This window comes from Pelodiscus sinensis, unplaced genomic scaffold, assembly GCF_049634645.1.
Source record: "Pelodiscus sinensis isolate JC-2024 unplaced genomic scaffold, ASM4963464v1 ctg49, whole genome shotgun sequence".
Lineage (NCBI taxonomy): Eukaryota > Metazoa > Chordata > Testudines > Trionychidae > Pelodiscus > Pelodiscus sinensis.
Genome location: NW_027465953.1, coordinates 163,277 through 178,301, shown reverse-complemented (window position 1 = coordinate 178,301; position 15,025 = coordinate 163,277). Strand labels below are relative to the sequence as shown.

Genomic DNA, 15,025 nt, shown 5'->3' with positions numbered 1-15,025 from the left:
CTGTTTTCCTACTTCTCAGTAGATATGGAATCATGAGCATGTGATGCCCAAAGATCTACGGCCTGGGAGACAAGTTGAAGAAAGAAAAATGATCTTCCTACTAACTGGATGTACAACTATGAGAACAAATATTTGTGGCTAGCCCATGACCTCTTCACAAATGGCATTCCCTGGCCTCTATTTGCCAGAATGGGCATGTTCTGTTCACTCCCTATGGGGCACCTGGCATTGGCCACTGTCTGAAGACAGGATCCTGGGCTAGATGGACGTTTGGTCTGACCCACTACAGCCGTTCTCATGTTCTTAGATTCCTGCACTGATGACTGATAATTCAGCTAGGGATGTTTGAATGAAATGATAGATATGCTTACCACCCTGTCTTTAAGTACCAAGAATGACAATTCCATTCCAGCAGCCATACCCTTGCTGATACCAAAAGCCTGGTGCCCTATCCTTGCTAATCAGCCAGGAATTTGGATTTGAAGCTTTCATGCTACCAGAAAACGAACAGTCACTGGCAATTTCCAGGGTGATGTTAGTTCAGGGGTCTGGAGAGGCAAAAGTCCACTCCAGTGATGCCAGTAAAGGGAAGTCTTTAGGATGCCAAAGCAACTATTAATTAATGGAAACAGAATGACACTTAATTTCTCCCTGCACCCACCTTGACATGGTCTTGGACCTTTCTGCAGAAAGACCCAAGCTATTAACCTTTAGGAATTATCTCAAACTGTCTGTGGCTTAAATGAAGCCTTACATCTTCCAGTGAAGCCGTGGGATCCATGGTTACCAAAATGAACACTGTAAGGAGCACTATATACCTGTCCATCGGCAGACGTTTGAGGAGGAGGCTGAAGATCACTGCCTCTAGGTGATGGTGACCTAGAATGGACACTGCCTCCACCAGGAACTGCCTCAAGCTACCCTGCTTGATGGTAGGCATGTGAATGTATATTCTACTCAGGATAGCTGGCACCTGGACAGAATAAAACCAGAAAAAATGTCCCTTTTCCATTCTCTCCATTCATTCCGCAGAACCAAAACGTTTATTTAGTCGTTTAGCAATTTGCTGTTCTTGTAGAAAATCCTTCCTTCAAAAAACAAGTATTTAGACATGGCTGCATAGATTTAACCCACAAAAATTATACATATCTCTGCCCATACCTGGCTGCAACACCGGGTTAAGACATGCTGAGGCCCTAAGCTATGTCAAGTTAAAGAGGCCTCATTGCATTTCCAAAAAAACATGTATTATTCTAACAGAAAGGACAATGAAAATAGAAATAATCTATCTATCTATCTATCTATCTATCTATCTATCTATCTATCTATCTATCTATCTATCTATCTATCTATCTATCTATCTATCTGTACATAGGCAAAGAGGCAAGTAAAAACTAGTAATTTGGGGGTATTTTTAGAGACCCCTCATTATCTGAGGCCCTAAGACGTAGTTCACTTAGCTTGTCTCTTGGGGCCGGATATTCTCTTTTTGCATTTTACTCGGAGTCTAATTTTTCCAAGCCTTTCATGGCTGGAAACTGTGACAATAAGATAGACAACTAATCAAGCATCTTCCTTTTCCCTTGGGGTACGGCTACACTAGCTCGTTAGTTCGAGCTAGGTAGGGTAATGAGGGCAAGCAGAGTTGCAAATGAAGCCCAGGATTTAAATATCCCAGGCTTCATTTGCATGTTCCCGGGTGCTGCCATTTTAAAATCCTCCTTAATCCGAACTCCGTGCCCGCGGCTACACGCGGCACGGAGTAGGTAGTTCTAATTAAAGATCCTAATTCCATGAGGAGTAACGGTAGTTCGAATTAGGATCTTTAATTTGAACTACCTAGTCCAGGGGTGTCCAAACTTTTTTCAAAGAGGGCCAGATTTGATGAAGTGAACATGCGTGAGGGCCGACCATTTTGCCTGACATTCTTTGAACCATTAAAATTAAATGCAAATTAACTATTTTATGCAAAGTTTATTGCAAACGGCATACTTTTCATTTCGTCACATGGATGACAAATCTAAACAGGTGTTAAATCACTCTGCCTTTCATATCTGAAGGCCAGATGAAAAAAAAATCCAGGAAGCTGAAATATATGTCAGGAACATTGTAAATACATTACATATTATTGGTAATAAAGGTTGTCTGTCAACTTTTAAGTTCAAAAAATATGAACAGGAACATAACACCAAGTATACATGTTGTGTCCAAATATATTTATAACTGATTTAGACCAACTGACATTAACTGAGATTTTACAATGTATTCATCTCAATACATATGGATTCGTTGGGGGCCATAAAAGATAGATATTGCCAAATTACCTGTGGGGCCGTATTAAACTGGAACACGGGCCACAATTGGCCCGCGGACCGGACTTTGGACACGCCTGACCTAGTCCATGCCGCATGTAGCCGCGGGCACGGAGTTTGGAGTAAGGGGGATTTAAAAATGGTGGCGCCAGGGAACATGCAAATGAAGCCCGGGATATTTAAATCTCGGGCTTCATTTGCAACTCCGCTTGCCCTCATTACCCTACCGAGCTCGAACTAACGAGCTAGTGCAGATGTACCGTTAGATTATCTCTGTCTTCTGCTGTTGATTCCCCCATTGCCTGACTCAGGATAGGAACACAGATGGAATTAACTTCCAATCCCAGGGGGAGAAACAGCAAGACTTGTGTTCACTGCAAATGATGGCAAAGACCTGAAAGCCTGCAGGTTAGCCAGAAAAACCTCTCCAGCTTCTATTTTACCTCATCCAGCATGGCACCTCCACACTCCTTCAGGATGATCTTCATCCACAGACCGGCTGCTGTGGCACAGGAGGGGCTAGCAGACAGCATACGATCCAGTATGGCCTCAATAAAATCTGTGGCTTGTTCAGAGGGAAAGTACTTACTAACCACCTGTGGACAGATCAAAAACAGGAAAGATTGCAATGATAGTCGGCTCCAGTACTTTTAAGAAAGGAGGCCTAAGAGCTGTATAGGAAAATAATGTATTCATCAGCAAATTGCTAATTGGGCTCATATCTGGCAAGGCAGTTGCAATTAAAATTTTCTCTGTAATCTTTCTAGCTACCACATCTCTATTCTACACTAATAATATCAGGTTAGATCTTAGGTTGTACAGTTAGCACAACATTGTATGGGACAAACAGGATGTAAATTTCCAGTTTATATTCTATTATGTACATGACATCTTTTCACAAAATATAAAAATATGCAAAGAGATGCATGCACACAAATATAGGTTCAGGTAAACACACAAGGTGCCAAGACTGGTTTCTCAGCTTGATGTCCCGCTCACATATTTTCCCCCTGGATGGATGGATGGATGGATGGATGGATGGATGGATGGATGTGCGCGCGCACATGCATGGGCATGTTCATGCAACTGTCTGGAATCTGTTTGTTTTTTACATGGCATTCATAGCATATACCTATGAAAAGCATGTTACTGATTACCCATGAATGCCTCACTCCCATAGCTCGCTCCAAGTGTGGAAAGACATCACAAAAGCATAAAACAATCATAGAATCATAGAATACTAGGACTGGAAGGGACCTTGAGAGTTCATCGAGTCCAATCCCCTGCCCTCATGGCAGGATCAAATACTGTCTAAACCATCCCTGATAGACATTTATCTAACCTACTCTTAAATATCTCCAGAAATGGAGATTCCACAACCTCCCTGGGCAATTTATTCCAGTGTTTGACTACCCTGACAATTAGGAACTTTTTCCTAATGTCCAATCTAAATCTCCCTTGCTGCAGTTTAAGCCCATTGCTTCTTGTTCTATCCCCATAGGCCAAGATGAACAAGTTTTCTCCCTCCTCCTTATGGCACCCTTTTAGATATCTGAAAACTGCTATCATGTTCCCCCTCGATCTTCTCTTTTCTAAACTAAACAAACCTAATTCCTTCAGCCTTCCCTCATAGGTCATGTTCTCTAGACCTTTCATCATTCTCGTTGCTCTTCTCTGGACCCTCTCCAATTTCTCCACATCTTTCTTGAAATGCGGTGCTCAGAACTGAACACAATACTCCAATTGAGGCCTAACCAGCGCAAAGTAGAGCGGAAGAATGACTTCTCATGTCTTGCTCACAACACCCCTGTTAATGCATCTCAGAATTATGTTTGCTTTCTTTGCAACGGCATCACACTGCTGACTCATATTCAACTTGTGGTCCACTATAACCCCTAGATCCCTTTCTGCCGTACTCCTTCCCAGACAGTCGCTTCCCATTCTGTATGTATGAAACTGATTGTTCCTTCCTAAGTGGAGAACTTGGCATTTGTCTTAAACTTCATCCTATTTACCTCAGACCATTTCTCCAATTTGTCCAAGTCATTTTGAATTAGTGACCCTATCCTGCAGATTAGTCGCAACCCCTCCCAGCTTGGTATCATCTGCAAACTTAATAAGCGTACTTTCTATATCAATATCTAAATCGTTGATGAAGATATTGAACAAAGCCGGTCCCAAAACAGACCTCTGTGGAACCCCACTTGTTATGCCTTTCCAGCAGGATTGTGAACCATTAATAACTACTCTCTGAGTATGGTTATCCAGCCAGTTATGCACCCACCTTATAGTAGCCCCATCTAAGTTGTATTTACCTAGTTTATTGATAAGAATATCATGCGAGACTGTATCAAATGCCTTACTAAAGTCTAGGTATACCACATCCACCACTTCTCCCTTATCCACAAGACTCGTTATCCTATCAAAGAAAACTATCAGATTGGTTTGACATGATTTGTTCTTTACAAATCCAGGCTGGCTGTTCCCTATCACCTTGCCACTTTCCAAGTGTTTACAGACGATTTCCTTAATTACTTGCTCCATTATCTTCCCAGGCACAGAAGTTAAACTAACTGGTCTGTAGTTTCCTGGGTTGTTCTTATTTCCCTTTTTATAGATGGGCACTATATTTGCCCTTTTCCAGTCCTCTGGACAAGGGAAAATGAATGGTGCACAGCCACTAGGACAGTCACCTAGTGTTTGTTACCTTAGCCATTTTGGAAGATGCTTGAAACAGAGCCTCAGGGTCTGGAGTTGTTAGTGCCTCACGGAGACAACTCAGCTCCTCCTCTGCTGACCCCAGGTTAGTGCACTGACCTAGGATAGAGAAAAGGAGAAAAAGTATGGCAACATTTAATAAAACTGAACCTCTGATCCATAGATAATCATACAGGAGGATCTATGGGGTATGTTATTACCAGCTGTGTGTGAAATTTTGGCCCCACTAAAGCCAATGACGAAATTCTTGTTGACTTTAACGGAGTCAGAATTTTACCGTCAGGCTATGTCTAGACTACATCTCTTTTTCGGAAAAGGGATGTAAATTAGACGTATCGCAATTGCTAATGAAGCGGGGATTTAAATCTCCCCTGCTTCATTAGCATAAAAATGGCTGCAGCTTTTTTCGGCACGGAGCTTTGCCGGAGAAAAGCGCCAGTCTAGATGCTGATCTTGCGGAAAATTAAGCCTTTTCCGAAAGATCCCTTATCCCTCCGAAAAAGGGATGTAGTCTAGACGTAGCCCCTATGTCTGAAAGTTAACAGTAATGGCATGTGATTCATTGTGATTCGTACAGGATTAAACAGGCACTGTATTCTGTGTGGAGCATCTTTCTCTGTATATCTGGTTTCAGTAGCCACTCTGCTCTCAGTCTCTTTAAGGGAAAGCTGTCCTGCTCTGTCATCTCCCTCTCCCCACCCCACTCTGCAGAGCGGGGGCATATGGGCATATGGCGGGGGAGAGAGTGTGTGTGAGACAATGTGTGTGTGTGTGTGTGTGTGTGAGAGAGAGAGAGAGAGGGACATGCTGGCTGCCAGAGAAATCTTAGAAACAGTGCACTGCCTCTTTAGATAGGCACTCCGTTACTCACCATACTTCAGACTGGAGCAGCACTATTGTATGTGTCCCTCTCCCCAAACTCTGCTCTGCAGAGATGATGACAAGGGCAAAGGGGTCACCCTGACTTCTGCACGTCTCCCTGCTCACCTCCCCTCCACACACCACTAGCAGCAGATAGGATGGAGCAAGGTCGGAGAGGGGCAGCTGAACACATGCTGCTGGCATGCTTGCTAATCAGCTGAGCGCTCCAGACAGAAATTCTGGGGAGAAGGGCAGATCTGGCCTGTGTGCTATATTTTGTCCACCCTCTAATATTTGCAGATTATTTATTATTTGTGCAGTTCTCTTCCAGCAATGTACTTACAAGGCCCCAATCGTTCTGTTATATAAGTGTTGCTAACAAGACAGAAAGAATTACAGATGGAAAAAATGGTCATTACAACAATGAAAGAAAGTGAAGAGTTACTTACACCTGCTCATGGTCTCCTCACCTTGTATATTGAGAAGACAGTTGATACAGTCAACCACCCTCTGACGCGATGTCGTAACTGAATCACAGGTGTATGGTGCTAACAGCCCAATCAGAGATCCAATCTGATGAAAAGTTTCCTGAGGCTAATTTTAAAAGAATGAAGAATGAAAGTTCTCCGGCTATACTGGACATTATTTGCCTTCTTTATTGTGAACTCCATTACTGTACCTGGGTACGGCACATTGGAAAACATAATCCTTGTTGTACATGCAAATTGATGGGGTCTAAATTAGCTGTAGCTCTCAAGAAAAATCTCAGAGTCATTGTGGATAGTCCTCTAAAAACATCTGTTCAACATGCAGCTGCAGTTAAAAATGCTAATGGTATGTTAGGAACCACTAGGAAAAGGGATGAATAATAATATGATAAATATCATCATGCCACTGTTTCAAATCCATGGTACACTCACACCTTGAATATTGCAAGCAATTGTAGTCCTCCAACTTAAATAAAGTTAGGTTATAATTGGAAAAAGTTCAGAGAAAAGCAACAAAAATGATATGGGATATGGGACAACTCATACAAGGAGAAGTTAAAAGGACTGGGACCATTCATCTTAGAAAAGAGATGCTTACAGGGGGGTATGATAGAGCCATATAAGATGATCAGAGATGCATGATATGGGTGTCCCTATATCTCTGACTGCCTGGGGCTGGGACTGGACAACAAGGGAGAGATCACTCAACAATTGCCTTGTTCTGTTTGTTCCCTCTGATGCACATAACACCCACCACTGTCAGAAGACAGGCTACATGAACCATTTGTCTGGGGGATCCAGAATGGCCATTCATGTTTTATGTTCTTATCTGATTAAATAGAAATAGAAATTCAACTTTAACAGCGATAGAAATGTAGCTGTGTTAGTCTGGGGTAGCTGAAGCAAATGCAGGACAATGTAGCACTTTAAAGACTAACAAGATTTATTTATTTTTATTTTTTTTTAAGATGGTTTATTAGATGATGAGATTTCGTGGGCCAGACCCACTTCCTCAGATCAGGAAGTGGGTCTGGCCCACGAAAGCTCATCATCTAATAAACCATCTTGTTAGTCTTTAAAGTGCTACATTGACCTGCATTTTGCTTCAACTTTAACAGCCTGAGAGTATAGGAATGCATCTATGACACTGACACAGCCAACCTATGTGTGACCACAATAACTTAACAAGCGGCACTGCAATTGTATCAAGAGTCTATTTATAAAAAAGATGTGCTTCCTTATACAAGAGCATTTCACTGAAAGATTGTGTTGTCAGAATTTTCACTGACTTGCCCGAGGTCTAAGGAATGTAGGTCGCACTGTCAGATGTAAATATCCAGAATCAGATTCTGGTCTCTGTTACACTTGTGTAAATCCAAAATAATGCCACTGAAGTCAGGGGCATTACCCTGGCTTTACACGAATATCACTGATCAGATTCTAGCTCTAATCCTTCAGTCCAGCTGCATCCTTGAGCATCCAAAGCTCCCACTGAAGTCAAGGGGAACAATCAGCATGCCAGAATGGCAGAACTGAGTCCTAAGTGTTAAGAACTCTCCTTACCAGATTTCTGGTGGACACATCGAACTCTCTGAATACATAGGCGACCATATCCCCTGCTGCACAATTCTCCACACTTCCTGAACTGAGCAGCTTCAGGACAAAATGGAGAGCTGCCATCCTCACCTGCAAGGGTAGAGATTATGCACGAGTTATTATTATCTCTTCTGCATGCAATATGAGACAGGATATGAGAGTCCTTTTGCTTTTGCTTTTATCTCTTTGGAATAGTGGCTGAAGTACAAATGATTAACACATCTGTTATGTAAATTCCTTGCAACACTGGCTACAGAAGTACCATGCAAATGCCAGTTTTCACTTTCAGGTGACACTGTAATTAGGAAAAAGGCAGCATTTTCTCCTATAAATGTAAACAAACTTGTTTGTCTTAGTGTCTGGCTGAACAAGAAGTAGGTCTGAATGGACTTGTAGACTCTAAAGTTTTACATTGTTTCGTTACAGTTAACAAAAAATATCTACATTTGTAAGTTGCATTTTCACGCTAAAGAGATTGCTCTACATCACTTCTATGAGATGAATTGAAAAATATTATTTCTTTTGTCATTTTTACAATGCAAATGTTTGTTATAAAAATAATATAAAGTGCATAGTACACACTTGTCATTGTGTTGTAATTGAAATCAATATATTTGAAAATGTAAAAAACCACAAAAATATTTAATAAATTTCAATTTTTAATCGCATTAATTTTTAGTTAACTGTGATTAATTGAAACCCTATTAATAATCTCACCCTAAAAATGTGTCTCATTGCCAGACTCTCCACTGAGTGAAATACTTCCCAGATATTAACAGCAATACCACTATTCCACACACAATCTTACCTTAGCACTCTGATCACTGAGAGCAGATTGCACTGCCTTCACAATCAGAAACTTTCTAACTCTTGTCTCAGGCACTGAAAGATAAGGAGAAGTGTGCAATATAGTATATCTTTGTTCCAAACACTCATGCTCCACATTAGAATGTGTCCTGTGCCCTATTTAAGAGTACTACCAAGCTTCACTCATATACAGAATCAGCGGGGAAAATATAGGACCAGACTCTGATCTCAGTTACACCAGTCTAAGTCTGAAGTATTTCCACTTCTGTAAATAGCACCATCATACTATCCTGATGGAAATATTGTAAGAGAGTTAGACAAATGGAGGTTAGTGAAGTTAGTCTGTGTTTACCACCAGTATAGCAGAATTCGGAATCTATTCTAGAGTGTCTAATACTTATTCAGTCAGGAGTACTATTTTGTTTTTATCTCATTATTATTAACATGCATCCGCCACAAGATTACATTTGTATTTGTACCTTGAAAATATTTTAGGCTACATTCAGCACTTAATTAACCCTGTTGATTTCTGTGTGACCACATGGGAGTTACTTAGCGCAGCACTGGGTCCCTTTAGTGAATTTCCAACCCTCTGGTGAGCATGCATCTAAAAGGGTGTCGCAAGGAGAAGGGAGAAAAATTGTTCTCTTTGGCCTCTGATGATAGGACAAGAAGCAATGGGCTTAAATTGCAGCAAGGGAGGTTTAGGTTGGACATTAGGAAACACGTCCCAACTGTTAGGTTGGTTAAACACTGTGAAAAATTGCCCAGGGAAGTTGTGGAATCTCCACCACTGGAGATATTTAAGAGCAGATTGGATAGACACCTATCAGGGGTGATCTAGACAGTGCTTGGTCCTGCCATGAGGGCAGGGGACTGGACTTGATGACCTCTCAAGGTCCCTTCCAGTTCTAATAATCTATGACTATATGACTCTATGTGTTGCAGCAGGGGCAGATGACCGTTTTGCGGGGCCCCGGGCAGCATAATTCCGCGGGGCCCCCCCTTTGCCACGGCGCATGCACAGTGATGCCATGCTCATGCGCGGTGGCACCACGGCGCGTGCGCGGGGCTTTTTGAAGCGTGGGACCCGGGGCGGCCACCCCACTCGCCCTGCCCTATATCCGCCCCTGTGTTACAGATCCTCTGTGCCCCATTTGCAGAGATCATGAGTATGTTATAGCCCTACCATGCCTGCAAAGCCTTGGTTCTTTAGATCAACCTATAGCAGCTCATGCTTTTAGCTCTGGATGTCCCCAACTCAACCCCCAGCACGATGGCGATGATCGCAGCAGTCACAGTTACTCCTGTGTTACTTACAGTCAGCACCAATAATAGCTGTGAGCAGATTCAGGGATGCCACACGAACAGTCTCATTCTCAATCTTCAGCTGCGAGTGCAGAAATGCTATGAGGTCATCAGGAGAAGAACGGGCTGCAAAGGAAGAAATCACATCCTCACTAACAACTGAAAGCTCATTCTTACCACACCTACAAAAGAAGGAAGTTACAAGGAAACTACTGTGTAATTTGGAGTCTCTTCCCCTACCTAGCAGTAGGATACAATAGCACAGCTCCATTTGATTTTCCATGATGAGCTGCTGAGTTGGAGAACAGATCTGTGGGAAGAAGAGAAGTGATCAAAGGAAAACTAATCAGAACAAGCAACTGAAAAGAAGATGCTCAATTAATTTCTAAGCACTCACTTCCTACCTTTCCAAATAGAGCTCTGAACCCAAAATAAATGGTACTGACTGCACAACAAGAATCAGAAACAATGACCGATACACTGGATAACAGAAGTTCATGCTTTCAAAGTGTTTTTAGCAGCAGAGCTAATTGAATCAAGACTTGACCCTTGGTAACTGGTTCAAATGGTTAATTATTCCACCATAAAAATGTAGGCCTTATTTGCAGTCTGAATTTGTCCAGCTTCATTTTCTAGTTATTGGCTCACGTTCTGCCTTTCTCTGCTAGATTATTACATATGTTTCCCCACATAGATATTATAGACTGCAATTAAGTCACCCTGTCACAGGATAGGTCCTCCCCATTTGGATGGGATCAGTTTTTACTATATAACTCTAACTCCCTCTAAGAACTGGCTTATGCTAAAATTGCTTTACAAACTGAGCTGGATTTTAGCTAATAAAATGAGACCACTATCTGCTTATTCTTAAGCCAGCAGAAACCAATAAGGCATGAGAAGGTCTCCGGGCTCTTCACTAGCATTCAAAAGATGTTTATTCTTAATATGCTTCAGATCTGCTGTGCTTAAGCTCAAGTGATACAAGAACAAGTTCCCCTCACCTGGTCGTGCAGAGCACTGCAGATGGCTTGAAATTTCCCTTCAGGTAGAAGGATCTTATATTCACCGGAGACTTCCAAGAGCTGCCTCAGACTCTACAACAGAGGGTGAAAGTCAGAAGGTGGGCATACAAAGGAGCAATATGCAATGACTGAAGCAGGTTCATGGAATTCATAGATTCCAAGGCCAAAAGGGATGATTGTCATCAACTAGTCAGGCCTTCTGTATGACACAGGCCTTAGAAATTGCCAAAATAATTCCTAAAGCAGAACTTTCAGAAAAAAATCCAATCTTGATTTTAAAATGATCACCTTGACTCTTGGTAAATGGTTTGAATGGCTAATATCCCACCACTGAAAAGGTAGACCTTATTTCCCATCTGAATGTATCCTGTTTCAGCTTGTAGCCACTGGATCATATCATGCCTTTCTCTGCTAGGTCATTACATATATTTCCCCATGAAGATATTATAGACTGTAAGTAAGTCACCTGTCACAGGGTAGGTCCACCCTGTTTGGATGGTATCAGGTTGTGGAGGAGTTAAAGAACTAAGGCAGCCCAAGTGACCTAGTCTCCCCAACCACCATAGCAGGCCTGGTTCTTAGAGCAGCATTGCCTAATAGTCAGGGTCAGTGCAGCAGCCCTTTAATGAGGCTCTTCAGCTCAATGACCCAAGCCCTTCTAGGTACGACCGTGCAACCTAGTGCTCAACCACCCTTTGGGGCAAACCAGTGTTGCCTAGTGGCCAGCCCTTCTCCACCAGGCTCTACCTACTCCACAGGGTCCCAGCCCAGGGCCTTGTCTTGCAGCTCAATGGGGTTTCTTCCAAAACATGCAGAGTCAAAGCCTAATACCTCAACTCAATAATGCTTAGTTCACATAGATTACTTCCCACCATTCTTCTGCAGCAGGTCATCTCAGTAACTCCGTGGTCTCTCCTCCATCTGTGGCATTGGATGGTTGTGGGGGGGTCAACTGGAACCACAGGCTGGCTGGTTTCTGCATCCTAGGGCACTGGCAGTCCCTCCACAAAAGCCTGCAAAGCACCTCTGCTCCCTTCAGCTGTCAGCCTAGACAGAACTGAGCTGCTCCCTTTTATATCCTGATTCCAGTTGGAGCATTCCCAGCAAGTATGAAGGGGCATAGCCCACAGATCATGATTAGCCCCCGCTGAACCATGCATGGTGGGTATCCTCTGTCACAAACACTCCCCCTTAAGAGGGTGTCCATTGGTGGACCTTCCTCTTCATCGTCTCCTTCCACTTGGGAGAAGTCTGTGTTTGCATGAGCCTTCCCTGCCCCAGTGTAACATACAGAAGTCATAGGGTTGGAGCGGGAAGTACTACCTCATGATTCAGGCACTGATGTCCTTCATGTTATTAATCCATCTGAGGGGTGCATGGTTGGTGACCAGTTGAAAGGGCTTCCCCAGTACAGAATATCCCAGGGTATGTCTACACTACAGCGCTAATTCGAACTAACTTAGTTCGAATTAGTTAATTCGAACTAAGCTAATTCGAACTAATGCATCCAGACTAAAAAAACTAGTTCGAATTAGCGTTTTGCTAATTCGAACTAGCATGTCCACATTAAGTGGACCCTGAACCGGGGTTAAGGATGGCCGGAAGCAGTGCCGGCAGGGCATCAGATGAGGACTTAGAGCGTGGAGCTGCTGCCTCAGGCTAGCCGAGGGCTGTGCTTAAAGGGACCCGACCCCCACCCCGGACAGACAGTTCTCAGGGGTGCCCCTCTTGCAAAGCAGTCCTGGCTTGGAGTGCTCTGAGTGCCCACACTGGGCACATCACAGCACTCGGCCATCAGACCGGCTGTACTTGCCGCAGGCTGCCATCTGGGGAGAGGGAGCAATTGGGGGGCTGCAGGAGAGCTTCCACCCCCAGAAGCCCGCAGAGCCAGCCCAGTCCTCCCCGTCGGGGGCTCGTACCCCATTCCTCCCTCACCTCCTTCCACTTACCCTTCCCTAGCCCCCCTTCCTGATGTACAAAATAAAGAAAACGTGTGGTCAAAAATAGAATCTGTCTTTATTGAACAAAACTGGGGGAGACTGGGAAAAGGAGGTGGGAGAGGGGAAGAGAGAGGGTGGGAGAGGGGAGGGCAACTACAATGATCAGAGGTTTGGAACAGGTCCCATATAAAGAGAGGCTAAAGAGACTGGGACTTCTCAGCTTAGAAAAGAGGAGACTGAGGGGGGATAGGATAGAAGTCCATAAAAGCATGAGTGGGGTGGAGAGGGTGCATTAAGAAAAGTTCTCCATTAGTCCCCATAATAGAAGGACTAGAGGACACCAAAGGAAAAGAATGGGTAGCAGGCTTCAAACTACTAACAGAAAGTTGCTCTTCACAAAGCAAAGATTCAACCTGTGGAGCTCCTTGCTGCAGGAGGTTGTGACGGCTAGAACTAGAACAGAGTTTAAAGAGAAGTGAGATAAAGTGATGGAGGTTGGGTCCATGGAGTGCTATTAGCCAGGGGGTAGGAGTGGTGTCCCTGCCCAAAGTTTGTGGAAGGCTGGAGAGGGATGGCACGAGACAAATGGCTTGATCACTGTCTTCGGTCCATCCCCTCCAGGGTCCCTAGGGTTGGCCACTGTCGGCAGACAGGCTACTGGGCTAGATGGACCTTTGGTCTGACCCAGGACGGCCATTGTAAGCTCAGGGCTCAGGGTCGGGGGTCTCAGTGGACCACCTTCATTTTCATGCACACCTGCTCCTAGGTGGCCAGGCTGGCAGCTCTCCTGCCCTAGACGGCCACTTTTCTGTGCCTAGTGCGGAGGTCGTGGACGAGGTCCATGATGTCCGCACTAAACCAGGCGGGTGCGGTCCTGGGCAGGCTCCCGAGAGCCGCCAGCCTGGTCCCGGGAAGAGGGGGATGGCTGGGTGGCAGCGGGTGGCTGGCTCGAGCCGTGCCAGGTGCAGGGTCTGCTAGCTGGGTGCTGGCCAGCCTGTGCCCCTTTAAGAGGTCCGGGGCCGGAAGGGGGGCAGACGAGTTTCCCTGGTGTTGGCCAGAGTGGCCACCAGGGAAAGCTGGGGAGGGCTAGCCTCCCACTAATTTGAATTAAGGGGCTACACACCCCTTAATTCGAACTAGTAAGTTCGAACTAGGCTTAGTCCTCGTTCAATGAGGTTTACCTAGTTCGAACTAAGCACACCGCTAGTTCGAATTAAGTTCGAACTAGCGGAGCGCTAGTGTAGCACCTATCAAAGTTAATTCGAACTAACATCCGTTAGTTCGAATTAACTTTGTAGTGTAGACATACCCCCAGGGTGTAGATCACCCACTTGATGGCCAGGGCCTCCCTTGCTATAGTAGGGCGGCAGGTCTCTCAGGAGAACAGCTTGCAGCTGAGATAAAGGATCTGGTGCTCCTTCCCACCTATTTCTTGAGATAGTACCACTCCTGGTCCTACCTCCGAGACCTCCATTTGAAGGATAGAAGGCTTTGTGAAGTTGGATGGGATAGGACCAGCTCTTGGTTCAGCTGTTTTCACAGGGCCTGGAAGGCTTCCTCACAGTCTTCTGATTACTGGACTTTCTGTGATTGGGTGTTCTTCATCAGGTCCAATAATAGGGTGCCCAGTGTGATGAAGTTGAGTACTAAGCAGCCACTGTGTCTGAAGTATTGTGGCACCTGTTTCTTTGTCATGGAGGTGGGGCAGTCACACAAGCCTTAGACCTTATTTATCAAGGAGCTATAGTTTTCCCCTTCCTACTGTGTTCACTAAGATGGCACTTGGCTGGATTCACAGTGAGTCCTGCATCTATTGGGGCTTACAATACCTTGCTAAGATGTCAGAGGTGTTTCCCCCAGCTGGTGCTGTGGATGACAATATTCTTAATGCACACGGCTGTATATTGCATATATGTTTGCAATATTTGGTTCATGAGCTGCTGAAAAGTGGCTGAGGCTCTGTGCAGCCCAAA

At 44.3% G+C, this 15,025-nt stretch overlaps 1 protein-coding gene across 1 annotated transcript in view; it reads right to left on the bottom strand.

The window, feature by feature from the left end:
• LOC142825327 (maestro heat-like repeat-containing protein family member 2B) overlaps nucleotides 1-15,025 on the bottom strand; it is a 44,589-nt gene that overhangs the window by 17,084 nt on the left and 12,480 nt on the right. Inside the window, exons 8-16 of the mRNA XM_075917283.1 lie at nucleotides 11,092-11,184; nucleotides 10,331-10,400; nucleotides 10,103-10,216; nucleotides 8,784-8,857; nucleotides 7,943-8,065; nucleotides 6,362-6,485; nucleotides 5,020-5,129; nucleotides 2,756-2,908; nucleotides 819-973 (exon numbers count right to left, since the gene is read on the bottom strand). Coding sequence (XP_075773398.1) covers nucleotides 819-973; nucleotides 2,756-2,908; nucleotides 5,020-5,129; nucleotides 6,362-6,485; nucleotides 7,943-8,065; nucleotides 8,784-8,857; nucleotides 10,103-10,216; nucleotides 10,331-10,400; nucleotides 11,092-11,184 — 1,016 coding nt within the window. The remainder of the gene's footprint in view (nucleotides 1-818; nucleotides 974-2,755; nucleotides 2,909-5,019; nucleotides 5,130-6,361; nucleotides 6,486-7,942; nucleotides 8,066-8,783; nucleotides 8,858-10,102; nucleotides 10,217-10,330; nucleotides 10,401-11,091; nucleotides 11,185-15,025) is intronic.